General features: G+C 43.5%; 1 protein-coding gene across 3 annotated transcripts in view; it reads left to right on the top strand.

The window, feature by feature from the left end:
* Positions 1-13353, top strand: part of ascc3 (activating signal cointegrator 1 complex subunit 3) — a 277397-nt gene that overhangs the window by 214073 nt on the left and 49971 nt on the right. For all 3 annotated transcript variants that reach the window (XM_061715394.1, XM_061715404.1, XM_061715413.1), the window contains exons 29-30: positions 3571-3691; positions 4208-4350. In XM_061715394.1, the coding sequence (XP_061571378.1) occupies positions 3571-3691; positions 4208-4350 (264 nt within the window). The remainder of the gene's footprint in view (positions 1-3570; positions 3692-4207; positions 4351-13353) is intronic.

Below are 13353 nucleotides of genomic sequence, written 5' to 3'. Positions count from 1 at the left end.
ATGTACGGAAGAGTATCAGGGCCATGGAGGAGAATAAATATTTGAGAGGGGAAGATTATTTTTTTAATTGTGCACTTCGAGGAAAAAGTCGAAATGTCGAGATTAATGTTGAAGTACAATTTTGAGAAAAAAGTTGAAATGTGGAGATTAATGTTGAAGTACAATTTTGTGAATAAAGTCGAAATTTCACCTTTTTCCTCAACATTTCAACTTTATTCACGAAATTTTGACTTTCTCAACATTTCGACTTTTTTCTCGAAATTGTACTTCAACATTAATCTAGACATTTCAACTTTTTTCTCGACATTTCAACTTTATTTTTCTCCTGCCTGGCCCTAATACTCTTCCGTAGTGATTAAATAACAAAGATAATGTACAACAAATTAAAGAAATGATAAATATAAAAGTAAAAGAGAACCTGGTTACAAGGTCTGGATTACATTAAAGATAAAGACATTGAAGGTTAAGACAGCATAAGATGTTTTTTAATAACGTTCTGAAGGAGGTAAAAGATAATGTTGAGTTCAGCGACACATTCAAGTCATTCCAGAGTTTTGGATCTAAATGTAATATTAAATTGATGAGCAGATGTTGGACAGAAGGGTAAATGAAGATTACGTTGTTATTACACTGTGTCTAGTTGGATATAAAGGAAGAGTATTAGGACCAGGCAGGAGAAAAATAAAAATAATATTTTAGAGGAAAAAGATTTTTTCTTCATTATGCCCTTGGAGAAGAAAGTTGAAATGTCGAGAACAAAGTCAAAATTCCGTGAATAAAGTTAAGTTGAAGTGTTGAGAAAAAAGGCGATATTTCAACTTTATTGATGAAATTTCGACTTTATTCTTGAAATTGTATTCCGATATTTTTCTCAACATTTCAACTTTTTTCTCGACATTTTGACTTTTTTGTCGAAGTGCACAATGAAAAAAAAAATCTTCCCCTCTCAAATATTTTTTCTCCTGAATGGCCCTAATACTCTTCCGTACATTCCAGAGTTTGGGATGTAAATGTAATATTAAATTAATGACCAGATGTTGGAGAGAAGGGTAAATGTAGATTGCCACTGTGTCTAGTTGGATATAAATTAAAATCAGATGAAAAAGTTAAAAAAAAACAGCTGAAAGTGACAGGAAGATCTTGTTTTCTATTGATAAACTTATTGCACAAACAAGCACGAGTGAAAAACATTAAGTTTATGATGGATAATGGTGAATATTTCATGAAAAGAGGTGCAGATGGTTGGTGTCTACCAGACTGAGAGATCGTTCTTAAGAATCTTTTTTGGATTATCAGTCAATTGTTGAGAAAAGGGATAAGTTGCAGACCAGACGCTATAGTTATTCATATGTGGAAATACGCAGTACTCGAGTTGTACATATAAAAACAGGGGGGATGGTGGATTTTATCATATGGGGACAGATAATTTGTGCTGATTACAAATAATATAATATATTACAAATAATAGCAGTGACCAAAACCCCTGCAGAAATACTGCAGGAATGACATAGCAGCAGTTAAATGCAGCCTTCTGTAAGCTTTAAATATCCACTGGGCTTACATCAAATACATCAAAACACAACAATAAAAAACAATTTTCTGAACTTATCAATATGACTCTGTCCTTCACAGCATAAGTAAAATGGATCACTGCAAAAACTCACAATCTTAACAAGAATATTTGTCTTATTTCTAGTTAAAATGTCTCATTTTAGTAAAAAAATCTCATTACACTTAAAACAAGACTCATCACTGGAAAAAACAACAATTTTAACCTGTTTCAAGTAGATTTTCACTTGAAATAAGTAGAAAAAGATTTTTTTGCTTGTAATAAGAAGATAAATCTTGTCCCACTGGCAGATTTTCCTACTAATTTCAAGTGAAAATTTACTTGAAACAGGTGGAAATTGTCAAATAAGTTATTTTTCTGGTGATGACTCTAAATGTTGAAATAGCAGTAAAACCACATTAATTGATGAAATGACATAAGGGATGGAAAGGAGGGATGGCAGTTTTACAGGGGGGATGATTTGGACCGTTTTTATTTCAGGGGGGATGATTTGGACCCTTTTATTCCAGGGGGGGATGCCATCCCCCCTCATCCCCCCTCATCCCCCCTCAACTCCAGTCCTGGAAATAGGAAAGTGTAATCCAGAGTGAAGTGATGGGAGGGATGGGAGTTGGGGGGACGGTCCTCATAAGCTCCCCGTGTTTCAGAGATGGCTGGATGGAACATAACTTTAGTGAAGCCAGAAACCACAGCTTTTATCTTGCTTTGTGTTTATGGTTCCTCTGTCGTCTTGTGCCACCGTATCAAATGTAATTTTCATGACAGAAGTTAAGATGTGGACATCCTCCTGGTTTGGTGATAATGCTGTAGTTGATCTGTAATTGTCTGCAGATGAAACAAAGCAGTCAGACTCTGAATCAGGCCTGCATGTGTTCACTGATGGGTCTTCAAGCGTGAAACCATTGCTGATACTAAATCCACCGTAGTGTAGTCTCACTGACAGTGTTGTGCAACTTCATACTTCTTATGAACTAGTTCAAAGTTCAATTCACATAGTTTAAAAATGAACAGTTCACGTTCATAGTTCACCATTTTCACTTTGAACTGGTTCAAATTCAGTTCATTTCAATATTTTTAGGTGAGAAGTACGAATGAAACGCCCCCCTATCCTAAAACTGTTCACTATACAATCATGTTTTGTCCTGGTGGCTTTTAACTTTACTCAGAGGCTGTAAATCTCCAACAATGTAGTCCATTATCAGTTTGTCTCAGTGTTTTTACGTGAGAGGAGAAGAAGACGACGAAAAAAATGACACGTAGCGACGTTGAACACTAACCTTTTCACTTATTTTCTTGTTCGTTGTTCTTCTTATTCTTCGCTCTTCTTATTTCTTCCTTTTCACTTACGTCCTCTTCGTCTTCTTCTTCTCCTCTCACGTAAAAAACACCGGTGCATCAGCAAAAATAGTCCCCGGTAATTCACTTCCGTTGTGGCTTTGTTTTTTGCCTTTTTTATTTTTTTTTGCAGCGTTTCTTTTATTTGCAGCGGGGTTTCTTTTTATTTGCAGCATTTATTTTATTTGCAGCAACGCTTCTTTTTATTTGCAGCGTTTATTTTATTTGCAAAGCGTTTATTTTATTATTGTAATCTCTGTAGGAGTCATTGGTGGTTGTGCAGCTGAACTTGGAGCTGCTGTCAGGTTGATAGAAAGCAGGTAGGATGTCTGCCCAGCACAGATGAGGCTGGTGCTGCTGCTGCAGGACTGGCTACTCCGGGGCCACCAGGGCCCTGGAATCATGCAGCTCCATCATGAGCCATATGCCAAACAGTGTAACACCCTCTAAACGGCCCTCGGGGACTCATTTAGTGTCCCTCGTGTTCCGGCGGGCCGTTCCACTGTTGCAGAGAGAAGTCCAGCAGAAGTCCTGCTGCTTTGTGTTTAGCTTGGGAGTCAAAGTGCAGCCAAATGGGCTCTGCGTCGCCAGCTGCTCTCATTAATCCTCCCTGTCCTTTCTCTCTCTGTCCCCCCCACACCCCCACTCCCCGCTCCGTCTAACAGGTGGGTCTGTTTAACTTCCGTCCGTCTGTGCGGCCCGTCCCCCTGGAGGTGCACATCCACGGTTTCCCCGGGCAACACTACTGCCCCCGCATGGCCAGCATGAACAAGCCCACCTTCCAAGGTTCTTTCTTCCACACCGTCTTCATGTACACGCACACAAAAAACACCTCAAAGTGAAATGATTTGTAGAACATGTGTCACTTTATGTCCAGGTTCACATTAGTTGATTCAATCTTCAGCAGTTGTTGACACATACAGGACTATCTCAGAAAATTTGAATATTGTGATAAAGTTCTTTATTTTCTGTAATGCAATTACAAAAACAAAAATGTCATACATTCTGGATTCATTACAAATCAACTGAAATATTGCAAGCCTTTTATTATTTTAATATTGCTGATCATGGCTTACAGTTTAAGATTAAGATTCCCAGAATATTCTAATTTTTTGAGATTGGATATTTGAGTTTTCTTAAGCTGTAAGCCATGAGTGTGCTTGTTAACATCAGATATCCTTCCACATTGCTCTAGTTTTCATCGTTGGTGGCCTGCTACCGACAGTTACTCCCAAAATGTTGATGAGGCAGCCGCTGAATGTGTTCAACTTACTAAATGTCCACTTATTTTTGACCCTCAAGCGATTCGCAGTCATTCACCGGCCAAGCCGGTCCTGATCTTTGTGTCCTCCCGGAGACAAACCCGCCTGACGGCCCTGGACCTCATCGCCTACCTGGCCACGGAGGACAACCCCAAGCAGTGGCTGCACCAGGACGAGAGAGAGGTAGGGCCACACCCGCCTGCCCGGGCTTCTGCCCGGGCGTCTGCACGGGCGCCTGCCCGGACGTCTGCAGGGGCGTCTGCACGGGCGCCTGCACGGGCGCCTGCACCGGCATTATTTATTTTCCAACCTTTGTCCTCAGTTACTCATTTGTTTCCGGTACGGGTGCTGAACTGAGGTGTGTGATCAGTGAGGTACAAGGAAGATGTTACATCGCAGGAGATGTTGAAATGTTTTATTACAGCAGCAGTTCAAGTTCAAGAACACAAGCAAATACAAAAATGGGTTAAGTGTAGAACTTGGTGGAAGAACAAACAAAAAAAGGCAAATAATATTGTAAAGTAACTTTAGACTGAAGCAGGAATGTAAAACAAGACCTGAGGTTTATTTTTAATCACACAGAGATCTTGTTCAAATATGGAAATGTGAGCCCCGTCTCCATCATTTCTACGTGTTGTGTTGTCAGGGGCTCTCTGACGTCATGTTGCCCGTGTGCGGCTCACGGTTACGTGGAAGTGACTTGGAAAACATGTACTAATGATTTAGTATGTGCATATTTGTGCAAGAGAATCTAGTGCAGAGAATGTTAAACTGTTTATTTCATGAGTCACTGAAGTCTTCCCTTTTTTTCAAACAAGACTTTCTGAGCTCATTTTTTTTATCAACATGAGTATGGTTTTACAAGTTTAGTCTGTCAGGAATAGCTTCTTTATCAAACCATGTGTATGTATTTTTTGGGTAGAATAGTAAGTAGGTCTGCACCTTTATATGGATAGCAACCCCAGACATGGCTACTGTCCCGGTTCCCCTGGTGCAGACTGTTTGCAGGGTCCGCTCCCTTGGGTAAATCCTCAGGACCAGCATTCTTTGCACAGATGGATTTATTGGCGCCTTTGTTTAGGACGAGGCTTCACCCAGCTGCCCGGACTATGCGGCTGGGAAGAAGAAGAGAATGCAGTTCTGCTGAATGTTGTTCAGTGGAGGCAGACTATGACTGCGTTTCCATGCATCAATAACCCTTTTAAAACCCAAATATTGGCAATAACCCGAATTTGCACGGCCATGTAAACACCAATAACTCACTCACTCACTCACTCATCTTCTCCCGCTTTTCCGTTGCCGGGTCGCGGGGGCAGCAGCCTCAGCAGGGATGCCCAGACTTCCTTCACCCCAGACACTTCCTCCAGCTCTTCCGGGGGGAGTCCGAGGCGTTCCCAGGCCAGCCGAGAGACATAGTCTCTCCAGCGTGTCCTGGGTCTTCCCCGGGGTCTCCTCCCGGTGGGACATGCCTGGAACACCTCCCTAGGGAGGCGTCCAGGAGGCATCCGGTACAGATGCCCAAGCCACCTCAGCTGACTCCTCTCAACGTGAAGGAGCAGCACACCAATAACCCCTTTGAATAACCCGAATTTGCTCATCAGGTTTTTAAAAACCCCAATATGAGCCCTGGGTTACTCCTTTTAAAACCTGAATATTGGGTCATGTAAACGCCAAACGGAATATCCCCATCAAACAGAACAGGAATTTGTTTTCTGCACATGCTCTGTTCACAAGGAATCCTGGTCTTTTGAGTCCAGGAAGTTCTTATAAACACGGAGAAACCAAGACCAGGAGGAGACTAATCACTTCATAAATGTAATGAAGGATATGAACATTTCTGCATTTGTAGACGCTAGAAAGTACCGGGATAGAAGATTTACAAGGTGAGAGAAAAGTTGCGTGAAGCAGCATTTGTTTTGAATTTGGATACAGGAAGAAGAAGCGGAAATGACGGGAATTGCGTCATGATGTTCTCCGTGTGTCGCTGGTTTGATCCAGATATCCCGAATGATTAATTACCATGTAAACGGAATATTCCCAATGTTTCAGTAACCGGAATATTAGCAATAACCCGAATTTTGACTGCATGTAAACGTAGTCAATACCTCACTACTAATATGATCTGACAGAAGATTCCTAAAATGATTAATTGATTAATGATTGGACTTTTGTTTCCAATTCATTAAAATGGTTTTCTTTGCGATACATAAGGCAGTGAGAACCACGTGTGTCCGGTTAGATTCCATTTGAATATCTCCCAGGTGACCTAATATACATATCGTGGGGCACACTGGGATTCAGTAGTTGATCCATGTGGATAAATCCTCACAAATCTCCTTCCAGAACCTCTGTACCGGTGAACAAAACCATAAAGCATGCATATAATTATCTGGGGTGTTCTCTGTGCACTGTGAACAGATATAAGAGGTGACAAAGCCCATCTGGAACATCCTTTGTCCTGTATAATGTATTCTATGAAGAACTTTGTACTGTATAAATTGTAAGTTTGGATTCTTGGTCATAGTGAAAGTATTTAAACATATTTGTGACCAAGAGATTTGGTTAGGGTTAAGAGAGAGGTCTCCCATTTTGAAATCAGAAGAGAGTTATCTATTTTGAAGATTAACCTGTAGAGTTTCGATAGTAATTTTGGCGTGTTTAGATTAAGTAACTCTATTATCTTAGCGGGAAGTTGCAGATCCAGTTGGATGAGTTTATATTTAGGGCCCGAGCACTTACAGTGCGAAGGCCCTGTTGTATCTGTAGGAATTGTTCTCGTTCTCGTTTTTATCATCCAATTTATGCCATTCGTTCGGCAGTTAATACGGCGCGAACCGTAACGTGCACCCAGGTGTGTTATACATCAAAATGTGCGTCTCCATCTTGCGACTACGCGCATTACTTTTCTCTTTCAAAAGCGTTACCGTGGCGACAATAGACGCCAAAAAGCACGCCCCCCCTTCATCTGATTGGTCCATATTTGATAGTTCCTACTTTCTGCATGCATCAGGGGAAACCAGGATGCATTGGTTGTCCCTATTTTCTGCTATAACTTCTGAATGGTTTGACATAGAGAGTTGTTGGTGGCTTCATCTGACTCGGTTTTGACTCCTTCACCTTCATTGGTGCAAATTAGCCCCGCCCCTTCTTCTGATTGGTCGATATTTCATAGTTCCTATTTTCGGCCATAACTTTTGAATGGTTTGACATAAAGACTCGTGGGTGGTGTCATCGGACTCAGTTTTGAGTTCTTGAACATAATTGGTGCAAATTAGCCCCACCCCTTCTTCTGATTGGTTGATATCTGATAGTTCCTACTTTCTGCCATAACTTTTGAATGGTTTGATATAGAGAGTCGTTGCTGGTTTCATCCTCTAAATGTCCAGGCCTGACGAATCTACAAGTCATACAAGCTTCCACTGCAGCCTGAACGTGCACAAGGGTGGAGGACCGTTCATCGCTGCTTGCAGCTTTAATTATTACTTATTATGGACTTAAGTTGTTGTTGTGTGTTAAAAGGTACAAAATATCCACTTATCATTATATGTTGTAGATACTTTATTCCTTGGTCTCTCCATTGAGTGAAGTTCACCATCTTTTTATCTTTTTTCAGAATGTCTGGGTACAAGTCCAGACTCCCATCTAATGGGAGTGCTAATCCTTCGGTGTATCAAGTGAAAAAAACCTTTGCAAATCCGCATTTAACACAAAAAAATCAATATAAGATAAAAACAAAGAAAGCAAAAGATAAACATATGTCAAATAAACAATGAAAAAAACACAATGGTGAAAAGTTCTTGCGGCACATTTTCTTCTGCGTACAGTTGTCCAGATGTCCCAAATCGCCCCAGAGGAGAGATCAATGAAAGATCAATGAAAGATCATTCAGCAGCGGTCTTGGTCTGCACCACTTCTGTATTTCCTGCAGAAGTTCAGTTTGCCGTGGCGTCTTTTGCGTCCTCCCTGACACCAGACTGACGTCCCAACGCCTCGCCCTCACTGCGCTGCAGATGCTTTCACACCCGGCACCGGCCGTTGTTCAGCAGACCGGCTGGTGATGACATGATGATTCCTGAGCGGAATCTTCACACGGAAACAATCCTGGCACCTACTGGACATTCCTGGCAGTCGCAGGCGTCTCTTCACTGCAGCTCAAACTCTCTCTTTGAACTTCTTGATAATACATTAAAAGGTTCCAGGCATTTCTACCAGGACGAGACGTCTCCGCTGCTTTCCTCCTGTAACTGTAACGGAGCTTTTGTTTCTCCATTGATCGATCATTGATCGATCAATGATCATTACGTTGCTGAAATCTCAGTTGGTCAGGTTGTGTCGAGGCAAAAATACATAGTTTTTATGGAGAAAAGACAAACTCAGGACAAAGACGGGCTTCACTTTTAACCCTTGGACTGTCTTTGGGTCAAAATGACCTAATTCTCCTGTTCCTTCTTTCCTCCTGCTCTCTCCTTCCTTCTCCCTTCCTCTTTTCTCCCTTCCTTCCTTCTTTACTCCTTTCCTTCTTTCTATTCTCCTCTCATACATTCTTTCCTTGTTTTCTCCCTTCCTTCCTTCTCCCTTCCTCTTTCCTCCCTCCCTTCCTTCCTCCCTCCCTTCCTTATTTTCTTCCTTCCTTCCTTCCTTCCTTCCTTCCTTCCTTCCTTCCTTCCTTCCTTCCTTCCTTCCTTCCTTCCTTCCTTCCTTCCTTCCTTCCTTCCTTCCTTCCTTCCTTCCTTCCTTCCTTCCTTATTTTCTCCCTTCCTCCCTTCCTTCCTTCTTTCCTTCTTTCTTCCCTCCCTTCTTTCCTTCCTTCCTTCCTTTTTCCCTTCCTTCCTTCTTTTTGTCCTTCCTTCCTTCCTTCCTTCCTTCCTTCCTCCCTTCCTTCTTTCCTCCCTCCTTCCCTTCCTCCTCCCTTGACCTGAAGACAGCACCAGGGTTAATAGGACATATGAATAACAACAGGAAGGAGTGCGTTGTTGTCAGGTTTAATGTAGAAGAGGGTTTGATTTGTTCTCCTGGGAATATTTGTAATTACTACTGCAAATATTGATTTCACAAATGAATCCTTTTTTCTTCAAAGTGTCCTTCAGCACCAGAATAAACGTCTCTAGAAACCCAGCGTGTGACTCCTCAGTCCAGACCCCTGGGCTTTATTTAGTTACAAAAAGAATTGTAGAGGATCCAAACCTAAAAGGTAGACTAGTAAAAAGTAAAGAATATAAAATTAAATTCAATTAAATTGTATTTATATAGCGTCTATTATAACAGAAGTTATCTCTAGGTGCTTTTCAGAGACCAGAACAAGACCCTTGTGTAAAACCTCCTGTCAGGAGAACTGTCTGCTGACACTGTACCACAACCCCCCCCAGCCCACACACACAAAACACATAATATAAGCTTCATTGGAGCCATGAAATCATCACATAGTTCGGGTATTACATTCTCAAAAGATCTGTGTCAAATCTCTGGCTCAAATGAAAAAGTGAAGACAAAAAGGCAGATTTATGATGGATAGATAGATTGTTACTCCCACAGTCACGATGTAGTTCAGATCCCATCGTATCATAGAAATGCTTCCAGACTAAGTTATATGGTGGAAAAGGGTGTTATTTCTGGCTCACTATTTAAAACCATCGTTCATTACGTGTTTTCTTCATCAAACGCCCCAGAACAGAAACAACACTGTTCATCAGTTAGTTCAGTTCCTTTAAGTGTGTGGTTGTGATGCAGCTCCCCAACAGATGACTGACAGAAGATACTACGTCCTGCTGCAAACACTTCCTTTCTTGAAAACAGCAACAGTGTTGTATCTGTTGTCCAGGTGAACGCCGAAGTATTCATACTCCTCCACCACCTTTGCTTCTTCTCCCATGATAGGAATACTGTCTGACTTAATCCTGGATCTCCTAAAATCACTACTGGAAAAGCAAGTTGTTCTGATGTTTCCCACACAGACAACAATGTGAAACTAACTTCACATCCGCGCTCTGCTCATTCCACTGGAACATGAGGAAGGGCTTTGTTTTCTGTTGTGGAAGAATCTGTCATCAAGATCTACAGCAGTGGAAGGAAGGAAGGAAGGAAGGAAGGAAGGAAGGAAGGAAGGAAGGAAGGAAGGAAGGAAGGAAGGAAGGAAGGAAGGAAGGAAGGAAGGAAGGAAGGAAGGAAGGAAGGAAGGAAGGAAGGAAGGAAGGAAGGAAGGAAGGAAGGAAGGAAGGAAGGAAGGAAGGAAGGAAGGAAGGAAGGAAGGAAGGAAGGAAGGAAGGAAGGAAGGAAGGAAGGAAGGAAGGAAGGAAGGAAGGAAGGAAGGAAGGAAGGAAGGAAGGAAGGAAGGAAGGAAGGAAGGGAGGGAGGGAGGGAGGGAGGGAGGGAGGGAGGGAGGGAGGGAGGAAAGAAGGACGAAAAGAAGGAAGGAAGGGAGAAAAGAGGAAGGGAAGAAGGAAGGAGAGAGCAGGAGGAAAGAAGGAAGGAAGGGAAAAAGGAAGGAAGGAAGGAAGGCAAGAAGGAAGGAGAGAGCAGGAAGAAGGAAGGAAGGGAGAAAAGAAGGAAGGGAGAAAGGAAGGAAGGAAAGAGGAAGGGACAAAAGAAGGAAGGAAGGAAGAAAAGAAGGAAAGAAAGAAGGGAGGAAGGGAGAAAAGAAGGAAGGAAGGGAGAAAAGAGGAAGGAAGGAGAGAGCAGGAGGAAAGAAGGAAGGAAGGGGAAAAGGAAGGAAGGAAGGAAGGAAGGAAGGAAGGAAGGAAGGAAGGAAGGAAGGAAGGAAGGAAGGAAGGAAGGGAAGAAGGAAGGAGAGAGCAGGAGGAAAGAAGGAAGGAAGGAAGGCAAGAAGGAAGGGAGAAGGAAGGAGAGAGCAGGAGGAAAGAAGGAACAGGAGATTCAGGTAATTTTGACCCAAAGACAGTACAAGGGTTAAACTAATAAACTCAGTTGTGATGGGATCAGCAGTCCGGCTCAAAACGTAAAACTAAACTTGTAAAATGTGTAACTATGTTTCTCTGCCCAGACACAAAACAGCCTCTTACGTGGATCTTTGTAGTTGAAGAAAAAGGAGGTTTGGTCTGGCCGGTCAGCGTTCCTTAGTGAAGGGCTGGGTGGTTACTCTCTCTCTCTCTCTCTCCTGCTCTCCTCATCTCAGGGTGGATGAGTGGTGCATCATGGGTACAGCTGGATGAGTGGTGCATCATGGGTACAGCTGGATGAGTGGTGCATCATGGGTACAGCAGCTGGATGAGTGGTGCATCATGGGTACAGCAGCTGGATGAGTGGTGCATCATGGGTGCAGCAGCTGGATGAGTGGTGCATCATGGGTACAGCAGCTGGATGAGTGGTGCATCATGGGTACAGCAGCTGGATGAGTGGTGCATCATGGGTACAGCAGCTGGATGAGTGGTGCATCATGGGTGCAGCAGCTGGATGAGTGGTGCATCATGGGTACAGCAGCTGGGCCTCCTTCAGCTCCAGGTCGGTCCAAAGGCGTTCACGTCGGCATGCAGGGTCCCTGGTTCGGCTCATCTGGGGCTCGGTACGTTTGCGGGTCACTGGTTGCAGCTGCAGACTCTGGTTGACATTTCAAGGCAGATTCTTCTTCAGGCACAATAATGGAGGAGGCCGGCCCATAACTAGTAGCTCTTCATGCTAAGATAGGAGCTGTGGCCTTTTACAAAGCTCACAGAGAACTCCATGGAACTGTGGACAGGTCCGAGGTAGAAGAGACCTTGGGAACAAGAGAGGAGGAAAAAGAGGGAAAAAAGGGGGGGCCTTCTCTTTATAGCCGGGCCCCGGCTGCAATAAATCGACAACATCCCCTCTTGCGATTTGGGGTCCATGCCCAATGAGGGGGCTATTCCTTATCACCAAAGCGCTGTAACCGCAATGCCTGCCGGGCCTTCGAGTCATTACGGAGGTTCCTTTGTTTGGAACTATGTGGTCGGCTGTAAGACATCAAGGCTGGTCTCAGAGTTAGGCAGAAATCAAGTCTTTCCATGTTCAACACAGGACTGTGGCCCAACATTGTTAACAGCACTCCGTTCAAAAGTCCACGTTTCTGACGGTATGGCAGTTAGCGCCTGGAGTGGGTAGCTTGCACATCTGGACAGTAATGAATGCTGAAATAGAGCTTTTAGAGCAGCATAGACTTCCATCTGGACAGCGTGTTTTTCAGAAAAAGCTTGGGGGTTTAGACGATGCTAAAGTGCTAACTTCATCCTGTACTAACGCGTGGCTTCGTAGTAACAGAGTCCAGGTCCTGGCCAGGCCTGTCCTGCCTGCTGCTATCAAAAGCAGCTTTTACTTACATTTTAAACACTATAACTTTGTCGGCGTTGAGGTTCATCCAAGGACGTCAGTGCTGAAGCATACATTTGAAGTTTGAAATGAATATAAATCCTTTGTGATGCTTGAAGGCACAAGGGGCTTGTAAACAGCTCAATAAAGGTTTGGCGTGGAGGTGATGACCTAACTTTACCGTTCAGTTTTTCTGTTTCCCACACGTAGCACAGCGTAGCATCATTCAGTCACGTCCACCATTCTTGACTTTACAATCCTAACGCAGGAACTCTGCTTTTCTTTTCTTTCCTTCGGCCTGCAGACTTCATGTCTCAGTCCAAATAAGTTGTACCTTCCAGCGCAGGCCCAGTGTGTGTCTGTGTGTGTTCTGCTGGTGCACGCCGCCGCCCGCTGCTTCCCTGCACTGGCCCATGTAGCAGCTCAGCCCCCTGCTGTTTGACTGACGGCTGGGGGTCACCGGCAGCCGTCAATCTCTCTGAGCTGCAGCTGTTTCCTCCTCCTGCTCTGTTTCCTTCTCCTGCTCCAGCCCAGCACTGGTTACTACTACAGCTGGAGGTTACTACTACAGCTGGAGGTTACTACTACAGCTGGAGGTTACTACTACAGCTGGAGGTTACTACTACAGCTGGAGGTTACTACTACAGCTGGAGGTTACTACTACAGCTGGAGGTTACTACTACAGCTGGAGGTTACTACTACAGCTGGAGGTTACTACTACAGCTGGAGGTTACTACTACTACAGCTGGAGGTTACTACTACAGCTGGGCCAGTTCCTCTCCAGCCGGAGCTCACGTCCACTTATTAACCCTAGTACTGTCTTTTGGTCAAAATTACCTCATTCTCCTGTCCTTCTTTCCTCCTGCTCTCTCCTTCCTTCTCCCTTCCTTCCTTCCTTCCTTCTCCCTT

Source organism: Cololabis saira, chromosome 3 (assembly GCF_033807715.1).
Source record: "Cololabis saira isolate AMF1-May2022 chromosome 3, fColSai1.1, whole genome shotgun sequence".
NCBI classification, from domain to species: Eukaryota; Metazoa; Chordata; class Actinopteri; order Beloniformes; family Belonidae; genus Cololabis; species Cololabis saira.
The sequence above is the reverse complement of the archived record's forward strand: the minus strand, read 5'-3'. Positions and strand labels throughout refer to the sequence as shown.